This window comes from Gopherus flavomarginatus, chromosome 1 (assembly GCF_025201925.1).
Source record: "Gopherus flavomarginatus isolate rGopFla2 chromosome 1, rGopFla2.mat.asm, whole genome shotgun sequence".
Classification (NCBI taxonomy): Eukaryota; Metazoa; Chordata; order Testudines; family Testudinidae; genus Gopherus; species Gopherus flavomarginatus.
Genome location: NC_066617.1, coordinates 106,797,181 through 106,817,143, shown reverse-complemented (window position 1 = coordinate 106,817,143; position 19,963 = coordinate 106,797,181). Strand labels below are relative to the sequence as shown.

General features: G+C 43.9%; 1 protein-coding gene across 3 annotated transcripts in view; it reads right to left on the bottom strand.

Moving 5' to 3' along the window:
* The window catches only part of PAH (phenylalanine hydroxylase), a 59,232-nt gene that overhangs the window by 13,592 nt on the left and 25,677 nt on the right, over positions 1 to 19,963 (bottom strand). For all 3 annotated transcript variants that reach the window (XR_007773402.1, XM_050945934.1, XM_050945926.1), the window contains 6 exons: positions 19,617 to 19,800; positions 8,691 to 8,779; positions 6,500 to 6,567; positions 3,259 to 3,455; positions 2,709 to 2,844; positions 475 to 544 (listed from right to left, as the gene is read on the bottom strand). Coding sequence is in view for 2 of the 3 variants with exons in the window: in XM_050945934.1 (XP_050801891.1) it covers positions 475 to 544; positions 2,709 to 2,844; positions 3,259 to 3,455; positions 6,500 to 6,567; positions 8,691 to 8,779; positions 19,617 to 19,800 (744 nt within the window). In the remaining variant the exon portion in view is untranslated. The remainder of the gene's footprint in view (positions 1 to 474; positions 545 to 2,708; positions 2,845 to 3,258; positions 3,456 to 6,499; positions 6,568 to 8,690; positions 8,780 to 19,616; positions 19,801 to 19,963) is intronic.

The following is a 19,963-nucleotide window of genomic DNA, read 5'->3' as shown; positions in this document are numbered from 1 at the left end:
TATTTTGTACACACTAGGGTTTTTTATGTGAACTGATTCTAATTTTTTAAACAAATAAATAAAACAGGTCCTACTTAAATGTATGTACAGCAAAATTTTAAATCACGTTGCATACTTTGCATAACAGATTGGCCAATGTGCTTCAACTCTGACTGATGGGATCACTTCTAGGAGATGAGAGAGTGTGTTTTCTATGCCCATTCAGTTCTTAGCAACTTTGTTGAATCTGCCAGTGGAGCTGCCAATTAATATTATGTTTACCTGTCCATAAAGAACTAGACCTTTTCACAAAGATTGCTCAACAGCAGACAGATAATAAATACTTGTTTTTACATGTGAAACTGACTTACCTGACCTCAACTAGATTTGATCAATAAGCTAGAAGTTGAAAGCTCCATAACCCTTTACTAATTTTCTGAATTATCCAGTTTCTGGCATCTTAAGTTACAATGATAGAGTAATGTATGCACTTACCTGGGAAAATTGAGCAAAGCTAATGTCAGCAAACAGAGGTACATGTCCTAGGAGCTCATGGCAAACATCACTAGAGAAAATAAGCTGTATGAATTAACTTTATTTCAGAAAAATGCGTAGACACCCTAGTGTCAGAGTCTCTCCATGTGTACGGAGGAGAAATCACATTTGAGAGAAATGCCCAAGATCAAGAGGGAAAAGAATTTCTATCTCGGGTACTTCTGGAGCCCACACTGCTGTGCCATCTGGGTCTCTCACAATTTATAACAAATTTACTCTCACAACAGCCCTGTGAGGAAGGGAAGTGCTGTTTCCCATATTTCACAGAAGAGGCGCTAAGGCCCAAGGAAATTAAGTGACTTGCCCAAGGTCACAAAGGTACTTTGTGGCCAAGCAGGGAATTGGGAGCAGATCTCCCAAATCCTAGGCTAGTGCCCTAACCACCGGACACTTCTCCCTTTTCATTTTGTTAACAATAATCACTGCTAACAGCTGAAGAAGACAACAGTAAAGCAAATCTTGGCCCTCAGTAAAATATACCCCTGTATATTCAGCCCTGCAAAAAGAAGCAGCTCAAGACCTATGCACCACTTAAGTTCCACAAAATAAGTGCAGAGACTTTGTCCCAGAATAGGAAGGAATAAGGAAAGAGAGAGGAGGATGAGATTCTCCAGGCAGCACAGGGGCTGCGGAAGACACTCAGTACAACTCTGCTGTGCACAAGGTGGGCAGCTACAGAATGGACATGCAGGGGAACATGGTAAGTTGTGCGCAGCAGAGCAGAGCTCCACATAGATCATCATGGAATGAAGTGGGGTAGTGCAGGCTAGGAACAGGGAGGTGGCCAGTGGGTCTGCAGTTATGATGTGTCAGTGGCCCCAAGCCCTTGTGAAAGGGGAGCACAAGGTTCACATCCACTATTGCAGACCAGGGACTGGGGTAATGGCTCTTGAGGGACTGTGAATTTGCCTTCAATTTGCAGGTGGGGTTGTGTGGGAGGATAACACCCACTGCACAAAATGGTCTAACAAATTTCACCTAGAATGAGAAGAAACGAGAGAGAGGGAAGAAAGAAGAATGATGTGAGGGGAAAATGGAGGGAAAGGAGGAAGTGAAGAGAGGAGTAGGAAGTAAAGAAATAAGGGAGAAAGGAGAAATGGAAAAAAGAACAGATTATTTTTAAAGAAAAAGAGAAAGAGGAAAAAGAAAATAAACACAAGGTAGAGTTAACAAGATCAAAGGAAAAATGGAGAGAGAGAGAATTAAAGATGAAAATGAAAGGAGGAGTGAAAGGCATAATGGACTGTACATGTGGCAAGAAGGAAGAATAAGAGATCTATGACAGCCAGTCAGTGAAACTGTTCAGTTCAAGAAGGGCTAGCAGAGGAAGGGGCAGTTTGAAGAGACAGAGCTACACTCTTTCGCTAAGGAGACAAGAAATCCCTTCTAAAATGTTCAGATAGGAGCAACAATATAATGGGGGAGCAGCAAAGAATCCTGTGGCACCTTATAGACTAAGGTGCCACTAACGTCTGTTAGTCTATAAGGTGCCACAGGATTCTTTGCTGCTTTTACAGATCCAGACTAACACGGCTACCCCTCTGATACTTGACAATATAATGGGAATACCTCAGTATGGCACAGTGTAGTGTTTTACCATGAGGATGGGTATATTATTAATAGGGCCCTATCAAATTCGTGGCAATGAAAAATACATCATGGGCAGTGAAATCTGGTCTTTTGTGTGCTTTTACCCCATACTATACAGATTTCACAGGGGAGACCAGCATTTCTTAAATTGGGGGGTCCTGACCCAAAAGGGAGTTGCAAGGATCATGGTTTTGCCACCCTTACTTCTGCACTGCCTTCAGAGCTGGGTGGCCAGAGAGCAGCTGCTGTTGGCCAGGTGCCCAGCTCTGAAGGCAGTGCTGCTTCCAGCAGCAGCGCAGAAGTAAGGGTAGCAGTACCGCAATCCTCTCCACTATAACCTTGCGACCTCACCACAACTCCACAATTACAACACTGTGGAATTTCAGATTTAAATAGCTGGAACCATGAAATTTTTGATTTTTTAAATCCTATGAGAGTGAAATTGACCAAAATGGACTGTGAACTTGGTAGAGCCCTAATTTTTAACAATAGTATTTATTGCAGTTATTATTTACTAACCCAACAGCATAGTTAGCCTCTGCAGCTTATGCAGCCCTGTCTACCTTCAGTGCCAAAGTACTTACGGTTCTGGTGTGTACATTGGTTTAGATCCATGGCGGATGTACTGTGTAGAGTGAAACACTCTGAATGCCAAACCAGCCAGGAAATCCCGAGAAGACAGCAGGCCAGCGACAGGGCGTAAGCGGAATCCAGTGCAACCTTTAGGGAGAAAAAGGTTCCATTTTAAAATGTCTTTTGGACTTGGTTTATGCCTCTCCTTTGGGTCCTGGGAACTGGACAGAACTTTGCATCAGTTTTCTCCCTTAACTATAAGCTTGGGTACCAAATAGTGGAGAACTCCATATCTGCCTAAGGTACTTACATGGCCACCATCACCACAGTATCTCTGCACCTCACAATCTTTAATATATTCATCCTCGACACACGCCTATAAGGTAGGGAAATGCTATTATCCCTATTTCACAGGTGGAGCACTGAGGCAGAGAGTAACAAAGGTCACACAAAGTCTGTGGCAGAGCAGGAAATTTCACCTCAGGCTCTCAAGTCTCAGGTTAGCACCCTAACAGCCGGACCATCCTTCTTCTCTATTGGGCTATTTTAACACAAACATACTTTGCAAGAATTTTGAAACGTCTTCAAGTTGTGGAATATTATCCTCCCGGTAGCCACAGTATTTTTCCAGTAGCGGGAACACGTGGTTGTGTTCGTAGCAAGCATGAGTTGGATAGAGAGTCTTCAGCTCCCTGAAGACTGTGCCCCACGTTTTCTTTTCTTCCTCTGTGTAAGTCACTTTAGGAATAGGCTGCCCGCTGTAAAGCAAAGAGCATTTTTAATCCACAGTGAAATAGATACACCTTAAACCAGCAATATAAAGAAGTGGCTTGTGTCACTGGCATTTGTGCTTGTACTCCCACCCAGAGCTGGACAGGAGTTGGTGCAGGTGACGAAAATCCCTCTTCCCATATACAGCAAGAGAGAAAACAATGTGATGCACAAGGGGCCTGATCATCCTCTCACTCCCATTTGTGTACATCTGGAATAACTCTACTGAATTCAGTTGAGCTAAGCTGCCATTTAGATTGTGCACTCTTAAGGGCAGAGGCTGTCTCTTACCCTGTATTTGTTCACTGCTTGGCACAATGGGGCCCTGATCTCAGTTGCAGACTCTTGGTTCTACTGTCACAAAAATAAACTGTGTTTATTTTGCTGCTGATGATGATCTGCTAGTAAAATGCACTGGCTGCTGAATTTCATTGATTTTCCTTTATCGGTGTGCAGAAGGTTGCTGCATTTCATGCCTAGTGATTTGTTTTGACATTCCTACTGTGGTCGGGAAAACATCAGTTCTCAAGATGCACAGCTCTTACTGGTTTAAGTATCATGGAGATGCTCCTAATTATCACTAAATGCAGATTTTGGTAAATTTGATTTTTTTTAAAAATTAATAACACCCGGGTCAAATTCCCCCTCAGTCATGTGTTCATGCAGCTCATGCTGATGTTAACAAGAGGTAGGCACCATGAACCATGACTGTGGCCCTGCATTCCCTATTCCCTTGGAATTAATCGGAGGGAGGAAGATTCCTTAGCAATAAAGAAAAGGGCCATAGGTGAATCCCCAGCTTTTAAAAATCAAAGGGTTTTAAGCAACTTAATAGGGTTAGCAGCACTCCTGGAATAATGCTCGGGCTTTCCAAGCCCAGAGATTCATTGTTAAACTCCAGTGATACCCCACCGCCTCCCACTCTCTCATTTTAATTTCAGCCTGGGGGTTGCTCCCCAGTAACGCCGTAATTTTCTGCCTGCGTGCATTAGTCCTCCTTGATCTATGGAGCTTTAAACATGCTCTTGAATTATTAAGATTGCTGGGGGACCACTGCTGTTCCTATAGCACTCACTGGTCCTAATTAATCTCTGGGCCACTTTCACAGGGCTGGAGAAGGAAGCTGTGGCTTAGCGCACTTTCAAATATCAATCAAAAGGTCCCAGAAATCAAGAGGGCAGGGACGAGGGAAGGGGGCAAGAGAAAAGGGAGCCAAAAGCAAAGGACAGAGAAGGCAAGAAAGGAGGAATTCACGCTGGGGAAGGATAAGAGTAAAATGAAAAAAGAAAAAGGAGAGAAGAGAGTCAAACAAGCAGCAGATATGGGCAGAAAAGACGTGCAAGGGGAAAGCGATGGGCGGGGGAAGAGATCAAAGGAAAAGAGGACAAGAGAGTGTAAATCTGCTCATTACATGGCTGTCCTCCTTCTTGTAGATGATTTTTAGAGGTAATGGCACCTGAATTTCATAGTTACTCTTCAAAAGCCCAACCTTCCCCAACAAGCTCCAAGTTCACCAGGGATCCTCTGTGCCTGGATCTGCCCCTTTTTACACAGATGGGAACTCAGCTGCCTCCATAGCACTGTTTCTCACCCCTCTGCAGAACCTGCAACAGAGCATCTCTGCAGGGCTCAGAGTCTGAGGGTGTGGCTACTGGGTGGGTGGCTGGATAGCCCAGGGTGGCACCAGAGGGTTCTACACGGTACCCCTTCCTCTTTGTGAAGAATCCAAAAAAGCCAAATTTCTTTGCCAGCTTGTCACTGTTCTATTATTCTATAATTTAAAAGCATGGCGCTTATGAACTCCGAATAGAATACGAAATAAACACATAAAATCCCAGTCTGGTCTATCTCCCGATATGGACAATTTAGTAATACTGTGGAGGAGGGGGCGGTGTCTCATCCTCTTAACTTGTTTCTGGTTTGGTAATGGCTATTTTTGATACTTGTTCTATTATTTTTATATAAAGTTTGGCTGAAGTCTGCAAAGTGAGGGACAAATTCTGCTCTCAGTTACAAAGGCTACAATTCCACGTACTCCTGTAAGTGGGGATGCGCCTCTGTAACTAAGACCAGAACCTGGCCATAGAGGCTTACCCAAACTTTCTAGCCAGCAAGCAGGTTCCTCACTGATTTCTTTGACTCCTTTCAAGCAATAAAACAGTCAGGTTGGATCTTTTGCCTTGTAACTTAGATTGTAAGCTATTTGAGGCAGGCGCTGTCTTTCTGTTCTGTGCTTGTACAACAGCCTGCACAGTGGGGCCCTAAGTAAAATTAATAAAATAAAATAATGATAATAATAGTTTAAAAATCATGAAAGCCATGATCTGATCCTTTGAAGTCAAAGAGAGACTTACTATTGACTGCAAGGATTGAGCCCGTTAGGAATACTATAAAAGCATGAATGACTTTAGGGAACAGTTTTAGTTCCTATTGTCATTCAGATTTGACCATGAACAGAAAAAGAAATAAAAAGCAGAAAACAAAACAAAGTCCATCCTAGAGAAGTGGATCTGCTTCATTTGTTTATTTTGCTTGTGAAACGAGAACCTAAATTGCTCAATGCAGCTGGATCAGACATGATAAAAGTAGAGTAATAAGCACTGGATTAACAAGAGGACCATACGTTATTCATTATTTTAATAGTGTGTGCAGCTCCTTTAATGTAAATTATATACACTCTCCCCCTCTCCACTGTTTAATATGGAGAATACCAGAAGCTGCATTATTCAGTGCTCAGGTCTTTGTAGTAGCATGTGATACTGTTGTACAATTAGACAACAAAGCTCGGTGCTGGAGTGTGGTGGGGAGGACATGTCCTCATTTGAATGTCCGCCTTGAGCAATTTACTTTTGTTTTGCTGTAATTTTGGATAAATGCATTTACAGGAAGATTTAAACACATGCCAAGAAAGAAGGGGCCAACAGCAAAAAGGAAATCCCTGACAAGAATTTGTGATGAAAGGGCAGTGACAGGTTGGGAAGCATTCACTTGTGTGACCGGTGTATCTCCTGTCCATGTGGTGCACACTCACTGTCTGTAGTTGTAGGCGATGTCAGCAAACTCCTTCCTGCGGGCCCGGTAAACAGGATCTTTGAAACCCTAGGAGAAACAATTAAAATGTACTCCTCTTGCTTAGTGGAAACAATGCAGGGCTCAGGCCTTAATCCTGCTCCCCCTGAAGACACTGGGAACTTTGACACTGAATTCAGAGGGAGCAGGAAAGTGATCTTAGGCTAAAATTGCGGTTCCAGCCCGCAGTGTGGACACCAAGAGCACAAGAGCAAGCAGGGAAGACTGCTTCTTCCCAGGCTGAATGACTGCTTTGCTGAAATAGAGCATGCAAGCTATTCACATCCTCCTACCAGAGGGTATGGGGGAGAGAGACAAGAGGATCCGTTTAGCAGCAATTTCCCAGCCTTACTCATGTCCTGTCTCCTCCCGTTCTCTACACGCTGCCAAGCAGGGGGCTCATAAAGAGTAGAGTTTCACTCATTACCACACTGGGAGTGTGCACCCCGATGCATGGCTCCCCCACATATTCAAGCTAAAAATCTCATCTCTTAACACTTATTTCTCACAAGGTTCATCCAGCCAGTGAGGATTAGACTTCACCTGAAGATGAACTCTGCGGGAGCTCAAAAGCTCGTCTCTCCCATCAGCAGAAGTGGGTTGAATAAAAGGGATTCCCTCACTCCCTCATATCCTGGGACTGACACAGCTACAATGCTGCATACTCCCGTCCTTTCTCTGTCTTGTCTGTTTAGACTGTGAGTTCTTCAGGGCAGGGACTGTCTCGCACTAGATGTATGTACAGGGCTTAGTACAATGGGACCCTTGTTTCAGCTGAGACCTCTAACTACTACTCCAATATACAAATAATAATGATAATTTGGTTAACCCCAGCACAGTACAAGATTAAACTGGATCTGGGGACAACTGGTATCCAACAGAGTTGTATTAGATCAAAGTATTATACACAAAAAAGGGTCAGGTGATTTGAAAAGTTATGTGTTATAGAATAGAATGGTATCATAGAACGTTTATCCTATTTTTAGCTCCCACATCTACCTAAACGATAGCGACTGAGTGACTCCTAGTTTTTCCTCCTTGCTGCATCCTAAATTCTACTGTCCTTTCTTACTATACCATATGCCTGGTTGTGCTTTGATTTTATGAGAACATAGAGGAAACTGATCACTAACTAATTAGTTCTACCAGCTACAAATGAGCTGCTTCATTCATTTCAATACCTGAGTTTTATTTCTTTTTTTTGCCTTCAAGAACAACCTCATTTTATGACATGCTCATATGCCAGTGCCACAGATGAGAAGGCTATTGATTCAGTTTGCTGAAGCAACTGCATCTTCTTTCATTCTGTTTTTCATATGACCGCACTGAATATCATGAATCATTGTACATGATACACAATGCACTTTGAATTAAGCAATAGGCAGTGAATGACTAATCACCCCCATCTCAATTAAACTAATAGCAGCAATTTTTGCTACACTGCGTGTAATTTATTTATAATCAGCGTGTCTCAATTAAACTAATAGCAGCAATTTCTATTGTGCTGCATGTAACTCTGTGTGTTTTGACAAGAAAATAAGTTGTTGTTTGGGAGGGGGTGGGGATGGAAAGTATTTCTGCATCAAGAAAAGTCTTTAAAAACACTTAAGGATTCGTGTGCTCACTAGCACAAACAAATGCACTTTCATTATTTAAATTGCAAGCCCCTTGGAGCAGGGACCACTTCTTTTATTGGAGCTTGCATCATAAATGCCATATTGGCATTCAACAAATAATATGTAGGTGTCAACTATACGCTCATTATAAAAGGAAGAAAAGCTCTTAATATCCCCATGCTGGAATATGATGATTGTCAAATTTCTGTGGCCAAAAAATTGTTCGTCAAGACATTGCATCCCAGAATCCTTTGCATATGTGTAGTTGGGAGAAAGTGAGTGTGCCTGTGATTACTGTGTGATCTGAAGATCCCCACTTGCCATAATTCTTGGTGATGCTGGCATTTGCCTAAGTTAGAGCAGCCTCCAGACTGATCTAATTTATGTCAGGGACTGGTTCTCAAACAACCATAATTATGAGAACTGCCTTTGTGCCTCCCTGGACCACTAGAGTTACCCTGGTATAAAACATGTGTACATGAGAATCCCAATTACTATAATGTTGTTCTTTGTTTAAAGGTAGGACTTGTTTCTTACAGGGTGGTCTGCATCCAGTTCAGCTCCATAGCTTAGGATCTGATTGGCAAATCTGTCAAGCTCCTGGATAGTTCTCGGGAACCACGGCACTACAAAACAGAAAAGAAAATACAAATTAGCCTCTTTTCACTTTAGCTTATCTTGGGGTCTCATCTAACTCTTTACATTTCTTTGATATAAATATAAAGTAGGATAAACACCAGGCTAGATTCACTGGTACTTTTCGAAAGTGTTGCACTGCACCAGTGATGCAATGCAACAGTAAACCCAGCTTCATGAGCCAGTTAAGTTGGGTTTATGGCTGTTTTGCTTTGTTGGAGCAATGCAAAGCAGCTAGAGTAAATCCAGCTCCTGGCATTACATTTGCTTGTGATGGTTATTATTTATTGCTTGATTATTGATACTTCTTGAATTATCAGAACATGGGAATTACCAGACTGGATCAGAGTCAAGTTCCATCTAGTCTAGTATCCTGTCTCTGACAGTAGCCAGAGTCAGCTGCTTCAGGGGAAGGGGCAAGAAACTCTGCAGCAGGTTGAAATAATGCATAAGAAGCCATTTCAAACAGCAGGAACTGGTCTGATTGTCCATTGCCCCAGGACTCACATAGGCATCTGCATCAGTGCACAGTAGGTGTGAAAAGCTACTAACGCTGATTTCAGAGTCTTTAGCATCCAGCTTGTACTCACACTGCATGAGTGTGAGAACTACATGAGGTGCAGGGCAATAGAGGATTGAGCTCCATTTCTTTTTATTTGCATCAGTGAGGGAAAAATGGCACCCAAATCTCTTGAGAGCAATTACTATAATAGGAGAGGGGTCATTACAGCTCTTGTGGTGACAACAGTACTGCTCTCAGCTTGGAAGTCACATGGGGTTCGCACTCTGCATTCATGCGCCTTACTCTCTTCATGTAGGGTACAAGTAACTGCCATTGATATCAATGGGAGTCACTCATCCCAGAGGGCCCTAGAGTTTAAAAACCCAAGTGCTCTGGGTGTTCTCTCTTCCAGCTGAACTGCACTGTGACTTATATGAATTTAGCCTCTTTCTTGCATAAAGCTGCACCATTCCTCCAGTGAGTGCCTTAAAATGCTTCTCATGCCCTGCTTTCTGCCCTAACAAGGACACTGCTGCTGAGTGAATCAATTTTATTTTGTTTAACATTTTGGTATTTAGTTAATCTCAGCTGCTCAAAAAGTTCTGCACCAACAGCTCTGGAAAGAGAATTCCTGTATAAATCCTCCAGGGTGCACAGCCAGCTGCAGTGCAATCCCTCCCACAGTGCCCCGCTCATGTTCCCCAAACCTGAGCCGCATAGGCCACCTAAGAGATGAGAGGATCATTCCCTCTCCAGGTCTATTCAGCCCGTGGTCTCTCTGCTGAACAATAAAGGCGGCATTTGTGGGGTAGGGTTTAAGTAATGTGGACACCTGCACATCAGAATTGGAGTCAGACCACTAGCTCATTTCACATAGGCCCCAGAAAAACAGTCTGCAGTTATGACTACTGGGTGGCATGCTTCCGTGACATGTCCGTCTGTGCCAGGGCAGTGTTATGCACACTAATGTGAGAGTTGTGCTACTGTCTTTGTGCTTTTAGAATTCCTGCCGCAAACAGTTTCTAAACATCCCAACAGACTCTTTTTAGTGCATCATTTTTTTTCCTTTAATGAAAGTGAATGTGGCTTTGTATTGCAGAAAGAAACGTTCTCTGTAGCCTCATGCTACTAACTTTAATCTGACCTGAGAAGTTAGTCACTAGATGGCAGCAGAAGTAGCATCAAAAACTTTCATGACTGGATAGATTTGTTTTTTATCCATAGCTCCATTGTTTCTTTAGAAATATTCGACTAGTTTCTGTCAGTAATCTCCACCTCCTCAGATTAAGTAAGCAAATGGGACTCGGTTATGAAATATTGTTTTTACTTGATACAAAAGTAACTGTCAGCCTACACACTAAAAGAAGGCAAACCTCATACAAGAACCCTGGAGGATGCCATCATCTTCTACAACTATTGCCTAGGCAACTAAGCTAGTGGCTTTATGGTCAGGAAACCTGGGTTCTGGTCCCAGTTCTGTCAGTGACCTTTCATGTGAATCACATCACCATGCCATGCCTCAATTTTCCCATCTGTAAAATGGGGGTGACAACACTCTGTAAAGCGCTTTGAGATTTTGGGAGGAAAAGTGCTACCGTGAAGCTACATTTACATTATTAATTATTGCCACAACATATTGCCATTCCCAGGGAAGCTCTAAAACCCATCAGATCTGAACACAGCAGAAGGCCCACTAGTGACTGTGAAGCCTACTATGCTTTCAGCATGTGCTGAGAGGATGTTCTGTTAGGGATTTTGATGAGGAAGAGGTATTCCTCTGAAATTTCTGTTCCAAATATGGCTGAATTAGACAAAAAATAGTATCCAATAAACTTTTATTACCAAAGTGTTCTACGAATGGCTGATTTACAAACCGTGGGGCAGATTCATTCCTTGGCTGGCACCAGAGTAGGGAGAGAAGGGAGGTGGTTTGTTTCTCCCTTATTTGAACTGTTGGGGTGGCCAGTGTGGAGCATTGTGAAGATCAGAGCAGCTCTCAGGGCTCCCCAAACTTGTACCCTTGCATCAGTGGCCCCAGAATCACCAGGGTACAAGTCCACTCTAGTCACACCACCTTCCACTACTCTCCTCCCTTCTCTGGCCTAACTTCACCTCACCTCCTTTTCTTCTACCCCTTCCTCCCACCACCACCACGCCCACCTCAGAACACCCTCTGAGCCTGGTGCTCACGTGGATTCAGTTCAGAGATAGTGGAGTGGCTCTGTAGCAGGGGAAATCCCTGATGAGGGAGGCTTTATACCTGCCCTATGGTCCATTTGCACTGACCTCACTGGTACAAAGGGGCAGCAGGAGAAGGTTGAACAGGGCCCTATGAGTCTTCTGTCGAGAGCTTAGTGTTCTCAGCATCCAAGTCAATGGGGATCGAGGGTACTGAGCACAGCATGTGATTTAGCCCCTTTGTCCTATACATACAGTAGGAATCAGAGCAATTAGTGATGGGGGAGAGCTGCTGGGTGATATTGTCTGACAATGCAGTTCAGAAAGACCTTCCCCAACAATGCTAGCAACAGTTTGAAAATATCAAATCAAATTAGGCTCTCGATGGATTTGTCAAATATTTTGTTTGCTGACATGTTTTCGTGGGGGCTAGTTAACCAGACATGCCGGCTGTCTGCACTGCGGTTAATGAATTGCCAGAGCAAGCTGTTGCAACAGGGAGCCTCTGTGAAGACTTCAAGAGAGAACATGGGCTGATCAGTAATAAATATTGATTTGTCTGTAAGTGAAACAGCAGCATTTATAGGCATGTACTGGACACCCAAGTGGTGACCAAATTAACATGGGGTCAAATGCATAATAGGATGCTAATAAGCTATTTATATGTGGGGCAACAAAACGGAAGCAGTTAGGAGTTTCTGCAGAGCTCCTACATTCTGACCATTGTGAGGAGGGTCAAAGCCAGGTCTATTAAATTTATAGCTGTTCGAGGCACAGGTTTAGACTTTTTTAAACAGATCCAAATGCTTTGGCCTGCCCCAGGGTTTAGCAAACAAGGCTCTTACAGAACCTCAGCCTCCAGCCGGTCTCAGAAATGCAATAAATTGTCTCTGTTTCCCACCACTGAAATAGAATAATATTTAATTCTTTTATTCCTGGGCTCCTAGGGGTCTGCAAATACTCAGCTTGTTTCCCAAAAGAGTCATGAAGAGATGCACTGTGTTTTCGCAACAAATAACTCTAATTCCACAAAAGGCATTTGACCAGATGAAACATTTCAGCACATCACTCATGTGAAGAGCTAAAGTTACCTTCAGAATGATGACATTTTGCTAGCATTTGCTAAGCTACAGTTATATTATTGATCTAAATCTTTTATTCATTGCTTGAATAGGGGAAAATATAATATCTTTTGTCCTACAATTAAGAGCGCTTGGGAGAAAAAAAAAGAGTAAAAATGATAACTGAGCCTAAATGAAAAATCATCAGTACACTAAAGTCCCAGACCAGTAAAGCACTGAAAACATGCTTCAAGTTATGCACAGGGTTCATAGATTTTAAGGCCAGAAGGGACCATTGTGACCATCTAGTCTGACCTCTGGCATAGCATAGACCATAGAATTTCACTCAGTGATTCACGCATCAATCCCAATAACGTGTGGTTGAACTAGAACTTACTTTTTTAGAAATATATCCAGCCTTGATGTAAAGATTTCAAGGGATGGTCAATCCACTACACATTCCAATTGATAATCACCCTCACTGTTCAAAGTGTGAGCTTATTTCTAGTTTGAATTCTCCTAGTTTCAACTTCCGTCCATTCAATCTTGTTATGCCTTCGACTGCTAGATTAAAGACCCCTCTAAAGATCCAACGTCTTCTTCCTGTACTTACAGACTATGATCAATTCACCTCTTGGCCTTTTCTTCAATATGCTCTTATTTCTACAGTCCAGCCACTGGATGCTTCCTACATTGACAGAAGGAGTTTTTAAATTCAGTCCAATATAATAAATCCACCTCTCTGAGAGGCACTAGTTAGGCTGACATAAGAATCCTTCCATCAACCTAGCCATGTCTATACAGTGAGTTAGGTTGACCTAATTACGGTACTCAGGGCACAAAATTTTTCACAGCCCTGAGTGATGTAGCTAAATTTGTCTAATTTTTAAGTGTAGACCTGGCCTAAATAGATAGAGCACTCACTGTACAGCATGTTTTCCAAACTTTACATCATTCTTGTGGTTCTTCCTTTTCTTCATTGCTCAGGTGCTTTGCTGGACCAGGTCCTAGCGGCACTCAACAAACGTCAGGCAAAATGAACAAAAACTATTTAAGAGCAAGCCAAAAAAAGCCCAGATTGTCACAATTAGATTACTTGAGGAAAGAGAATTTCACTAGGCTAGATGGCACATTGGTCCCCAAGAAGCAACATAGGGAAATATAACAAAACCGCTTTGTTACCCCTGTGGCCCTGCACTAGATTCATGTAAAGTGCACAGATGAACTGAACTCATAGTCCTTAGCAAAGAAAAATCAAATCCCATCTATAGATGGTGGATAAGGAATTGGTACTATTGCCCTAGCTTAAGTAAGTTGCTTCTTTCTTGACACAGATGTGTCTCACAAGGAGAATATTTTCCTTGGCAATGAAAAAGGCCTGTGTCCACATACAACACAGGGGAGGTTGGCTTGCTAGTGTGTTTGTGTGCGGGGGGGGGGTTGATATATAGTTTAGTTTTATATTTTAAAAAAAAATGAACATCAGCAGATTCTGATGTTAAGATTCAAATGTTAAGATCTATCAGTGATGATTTTAAAGGGCAAGTCAATTTAGACATTGTCATGACAATGTTAGTTATTTATTAACACTGTTATATTTGTTTAAGGGACAAATTCAGCCATCATGTCTTCAGCTTAGTCTCTCATTTCACTCTGAACCTGTGTATGTTTTGCTCCCTAAGCCGCCTTAGTTCGTAGGTGCTGGTTTCCATCAGATACAGGGTTTACAGTTTGATTCAACGGCTCTCAGCACTCCCACTATACAAATTGTTCCAGCACCCCTGCCTTAGTCTGACTTTTAGAGCACAGCCTTTCTGAGATTTAAGCTCATGGTGGGCCCTTCCACTAATGGCAACTATTGAAACTGAAAAGGGAATCAAGGACAGAAGAAATAAAAATAAAATTATTCATTTGCTCTTTTCTCTCTCTGATGATAAATTGCTTCCACTAACAAACAAAAACAGTCATTCCTTCAATCAGAAGGGATCGAATTAATCTCTGCTGCTCTCAAGTCAATAGAGATTAATCTGGCTCAAGAAGACCTTTTGATGAACATGGAAACATGAAGTGAAATCCTAGTCCTGATTAAATCAATAGGATTTTTGCCATTGACTTCAGTGGAGCCATGATTTCTCCTGTGGTCTTTTTGTTGTTGACATTTTGAGCTCTATTCTGTGCTCGAATCAGTGTCTACAAAACCTTTAATCACTGCTGCTCAGCAAAGACTTGCCAGGGTCTGTAGCCTTCTCCTGAAAATATAATTCAGAAAGAGGACGCATGACAAAGAGAGAACATCTGTGACAGTAGTGTAGCTGAGGCCTGGCCTGGAGTAATTAACTCCTGGAGGGAGGCCTCGTTTTTTTGGAGGAGATGATTAGGGAAGGAAATCAATCATTAGGTTGAAGACAGAATGTTTGTGCTAAATAAAGTAAGTAAATAGGTCAGTAGGCTAAGAAGACAGAATATCCGAGACAACTAAGATAAGAGGGGAAACACACAGGGACTGTTTACTATGAACTAGGTAACAAGGGAAATTAAGCATAGAGAGAGGAGGTAAAGAGGAAGTCGAATGGTGGTCAGCATGTGGACAGCACATGCTGCACAGAGATTGGTTCCTGCAAAGTAACCAAGCCGATCCAAAAATGTGTGCTGCAATGTATAGTAAATGCAATGAGATTTGTAATGTATAGAAAGGGAGGAAGTTTCTGGGTAACTTTGGAGCTGTGATGTACCCTGTATCCGAGTCTGATCAACTCAGCATAGCACTGCTGTGTGTCCAGTAAAGATACTCGAATAACAAAGGTGGGAGTCAAACTGAGTTCTTGGGAAGCCGAGTGGAAAGAGGTCTCGGAGGGAATCACAACAGTAGTGCTTATAGCTCCCTGCCCAGGCATAACCCTTTCTCTCTTGTCACTTGAATGGAGGAAATTGACCCCAGAGAGTATTTGCTGGAGGTTTCTTTCCCCCAAATGTAATGTCATGGGTCAGGCACAAAGGAGATGGTAAAAGGATTACCAGGATTTATCTTGGGCAGATATTAATGGCCTTTTATGTTGTTTCAAGGAAGGAAGAAGAAGAACCAGACCAAAAGCATTTGAAGACAATCCTAGCTGAAATCCTATTAAAATCACATCTGGTATATGAAGAGGTATTTAGGTATTAATAAAGTGGGTGTTGTGGTTTCTTCACATGACACTTCTGGGTCATGTCTTTACCCAGGCCCCAATCCTGTGAGGTGCTGAGCACTCTCAACTCTCACTGACTTCAATAAGAAGAATGGAGGCAGGGCTGGCTTTAGGCCCATTCGCCCGATTCCTGGGAATCGGGCCCCGCGCCTAAGAGGGCCCCGCGCTTTAGGCGCCTTTTACATTTTTTTACTTACCCTGGCTGCGGTCTGCTCCGGGGTCTTCCATGGCCCCGCTCCCCTGACCAAAGCGCCGGCGGGAGCGCAGTTGCCCCACAGCCCCTCTCTCTCAGCTGGAGCTCTGACCAGAGCGCTGCAAGCCCCACGGCCCCGGCTGGAGCTCTGGCCGGAGTGCCGCAAGCTCTGCGGCCCAGCTCTCCTGGCTGGAGCTCTGGCTGGAGCGCGGCAAGCCCCGTGCCCCCGGCTGGAGCTCCGGGCCCTTTAAATAGTCCCCAGAGCCCTGGGGTAGCAGGGGGCTCTGGGGGTATTTAAAGGGCCAGGGCTCCAGCTGCCTCTGCCACCCCAGTCCTTTAAATAGCCGCCGGAGCCCCGCCGCCCCCATGCATTCCCCAGGGCTCCCGCGGCTATTTAAAAGGTCCGAGGCAGGGTAGAAGCAGGGGAATCCCGGGCCCTTTAAATAGCCCCCAGAGCCCTGGGATAGCGGGGGGCTTGAGGGCTTTTTAAAGGGCCGGGAATCCAGCTGCCTCTGCTGCACCCCCTGCCCTGCCCGCACCAGCCCCGCCCCCGCTGCCTGCAGCCAGCTCTGCACCCCCTGCCCACAGCCAGCCCCTACCAAACCCCCTGCCCTGTCTCTAGCCAACCCCTGCCACACACTCCTGCCTGCACCAGCCCTGCACTGCCCACCCTGCCCTGTCTCCAGCCAACCCCTGCTGCACCCCCTGCTTGAAGCCAGCCAGTCCCATACTCCTGTCTCCAGTCCTGCCAACCCCTGCTGCACCCCCCTGTGACCCTACCTGAAGCCAGCCTGCCCCACACTCCCCTGTCTCCAGCCAGCCCCACACCCCTTGCCCTGCCTGCAGCCAGACCCTACCTCCAGTCAGCCCCTGCCCTGCCTCGAACCTGCCCCATGTCCACTGCTGCCCTGCAGTTCCCAGGCCAGTAACCTGCACACCTGCTTCAATGAGGGGGGCAGGAAGCAGCGGGAACCCACACATGTGCACGCCCCCAGGGAGTGGCGGGGACCCACACATGTGAAACGGCAGTCATTAATAACCAATCAACAGCATATATGATGCAATGTACATAATATACAATTTTATTATTTATATAGTTATGGAAAGTAAATAATACATGGAAGAAATGGAAGGCTTTTATTTACACTTTTTTCTTTTTAAGTCATCCCTGCCAGGGCCCCACCGAAAGTGTTCGAATTGGGCCCCGCACTTCCTAAAGCTGGCCCTGAATGGAGGGTACTCATCACCTCCCAGGATCATGCCCTAGTTCCCTAAAAAGGCAAAACTACTATCAAAATCACTGGGAGTTTTGCCTGCATGAGGATCGGTTGGGCCTGATCCCACTGAAATAGGTAGAAAAAACTCCCTGATTTCATGGGTTGGGAGAGGGGTGTGATTGGACCCAAAAGATTTGAGTGAGATTATGGGGGCAAGATTACGCCTATGAGGGGGAAGATTGTGCCTGACTCTTACGTAGGTGCACTGTGGGGGAGGAAGTGCACAAGAAGGCTTCTTCTCCCCTCCCCACTCATCATCCAACCTGCATAAGGGTCAGACACAGCTGCTGCCCCTGAGCTTGAAGAAGGATACAGCCTGCTCCCTCCATCCACCAAGGGGTGCACAGTGCTCCAGAAGGGGAGGGAAAGAGATTGGAGGTGATCAGCCTGTAGAAAAGGACCAGTGTGGAAGAGATGGGGGAATGATTTCCACTCTCTGAAGGGGTGCAGTAATAGATCCCTGCCAGGGAAGTCAGAGAAGAAATCTACATCCTTGAAGCAGAATTTCTTCCTCTACTTCCCCATGGGTTACATTGCTTCAAACCAAGCGTAGTGCTGGACTGTGCCTCATTGGCCTTAGTCCTTAGTAAGGGCTGGTTTGTTATTAACCAAGATTTAGGGTGTTTGGGGCGTGGCAATGAGGGGTGTTGGCGTTAGCCATGACAATCAACACTTCATTTGTTATTTTGTTACTTGGTCCTTTATCAGCAACTTTTATGCATTAAACACAATCGAGAATATGATCACACTTTGCACGAAGGGTCCCTTTAACAAAGAATTAATACATGACCAGCAGATGTTTTAAGAACTGGTAAATCAATTGTTATAGAATCCAACATTTCAACTGGTAGCTTATAAGCATCTGTCATAACTTCTACTGATGGATTTATAAACCATCCATAGCTCAAACTACTCATATCTGTAAGATGCTGATAATCATAACACCACTTATGGTAATTAACTCTTTATAAACTATTTCTAAGTGGACCCTTACTATGAAGGGTGACCAAGAAGGGCTCCACTGTGGATTCAAACAATCTGCATTATCCTATTTCAATGTTAACAAACTGCCTGTCTTCACCTGACTGTTCCCCTGTAAGGGTGATCAAGACATGGCAGCTTTGGAAAGTGATGCAAGTTCTTCAGCAAGGGACCATAAAGGGCATGCAGTTGCAAATGTCTCTAGGCCACTGTTCTAAAGCTCTCCTTAGTGACTTACAGGAGCCAGCCCTCCTTAGGAAGGTGAAAGACAATCTTTCTCTAAAAGCAGCAGAGAGTTCCGTGGCACCTTATACCCACTTCGTCGGATGCACCCGACAAAGTGGGTATTCACCCACGAAAGCTCATGCTCCAATATGTCTGTTAGTCTATAAGGTGCCACAGGACTCTTTGCTGCTTTTACAGATCCAGACTAACATGGCTACCCCTCTGAATCTTTCTCCAGATAGCATTAAATTACCAGAAATGCACATGAAGGGCTCGATTCAATTAGGTGCTGAGCACTCTGGCACTGCTCCAGCAAAGCAGTTTAAAATGATTCATGTGCTTAATACATGAATAGTTCCATAGATTTCAATAGAATTACTCATGTACTTAAAGTTAGGTATATGCTTTAGTAACTTGCTAATTCTGGGCTTTACATAACTTGTTGGAGGTTGGCAAGACTAAAGGCATTGTGCATGTCAAGCAAAGACCATCATTAAAAAAAAAATACATTTGAATTTAGGTAATGTTTATCGGAATAGAGTAATTTCCCTTTAAATACTTTTTGAGCTATCCAGTGGTGCTTGCTGTGCTCTAGAAGCCACTGGAAATCAGTCACAGCCAGGGCTGGCTCCAGCTTTTTTGCTGCCCCAAGCACCGATTGAGCTGTCACTGAAGGGCTGCCGAAGAGGAAGAGAGGGATCTGCTGCCAAATTGCTGCCGAAAACACAGACGTGCCGTCCCAATAATAGATAGAGTGTTGGCCCTTTCTGTTGGCTGCCCCAGGCACCTGCTTCCTTCGCTGGTGCCTGGAGCTGGCCCTGGTCACAGCGGCAGTGTGCTGTAGCTAGGCTTTGCATGTTTGTGTATCTTTAGCAAATGCAGTCATTTGGAACTCACCTGTGCCCATGTGGCCTCTTCAGATTGTTTGTGTGTGTAAGGAGCAAAAGATAATACTAGATGAATTTGGTAGATTGCTGAAAGCTGTGTATGAAAATATAGCCTATTTGACCAGCAAGGGCACTGTTCATTTGCAGAAAATGATCATGCCTACAACTTTTTGGAATGGGAGACAGGACTATAAAGGGTGGAAGGGGAAACACAGGTACAGAGGTCAACCCAGAAAACTACTTTACTGAAGAGAATAGAAGAAGTTCAAAAAGGCTGAGTGGTTTAGGCAGATGTCACAATTTTATAGTCAGTATTATCACAGTCAATATTTTCTTACCAGCATCTTTCTTCTTTTTACGTGAAAGCTCATGAACAGTCACTCCAATTTCGTTTCTCAAAGTCTTGATGATATCTGTGAGAAGAGGAGTATTCCTCCTATCCAGGTTTATGAAGAATTCATACTCATCTTTGTTGACTCGGGAAGGTCTGGACTCAATATGGGTCAGGTTTATACTTTTTTCCTATGAAAAAGGGATAATAGGTTGAAATTTGACACTATATGCTATAGGTGGAATCACAGCATGCTGAAATCCCCCTGTTGGTGAATGGTCCACACCACAATAATAATTTGCGATTACAATGAAATGAAGGTTTGGGAAAGCCAGAAGCAGGGTATCTTGTGAT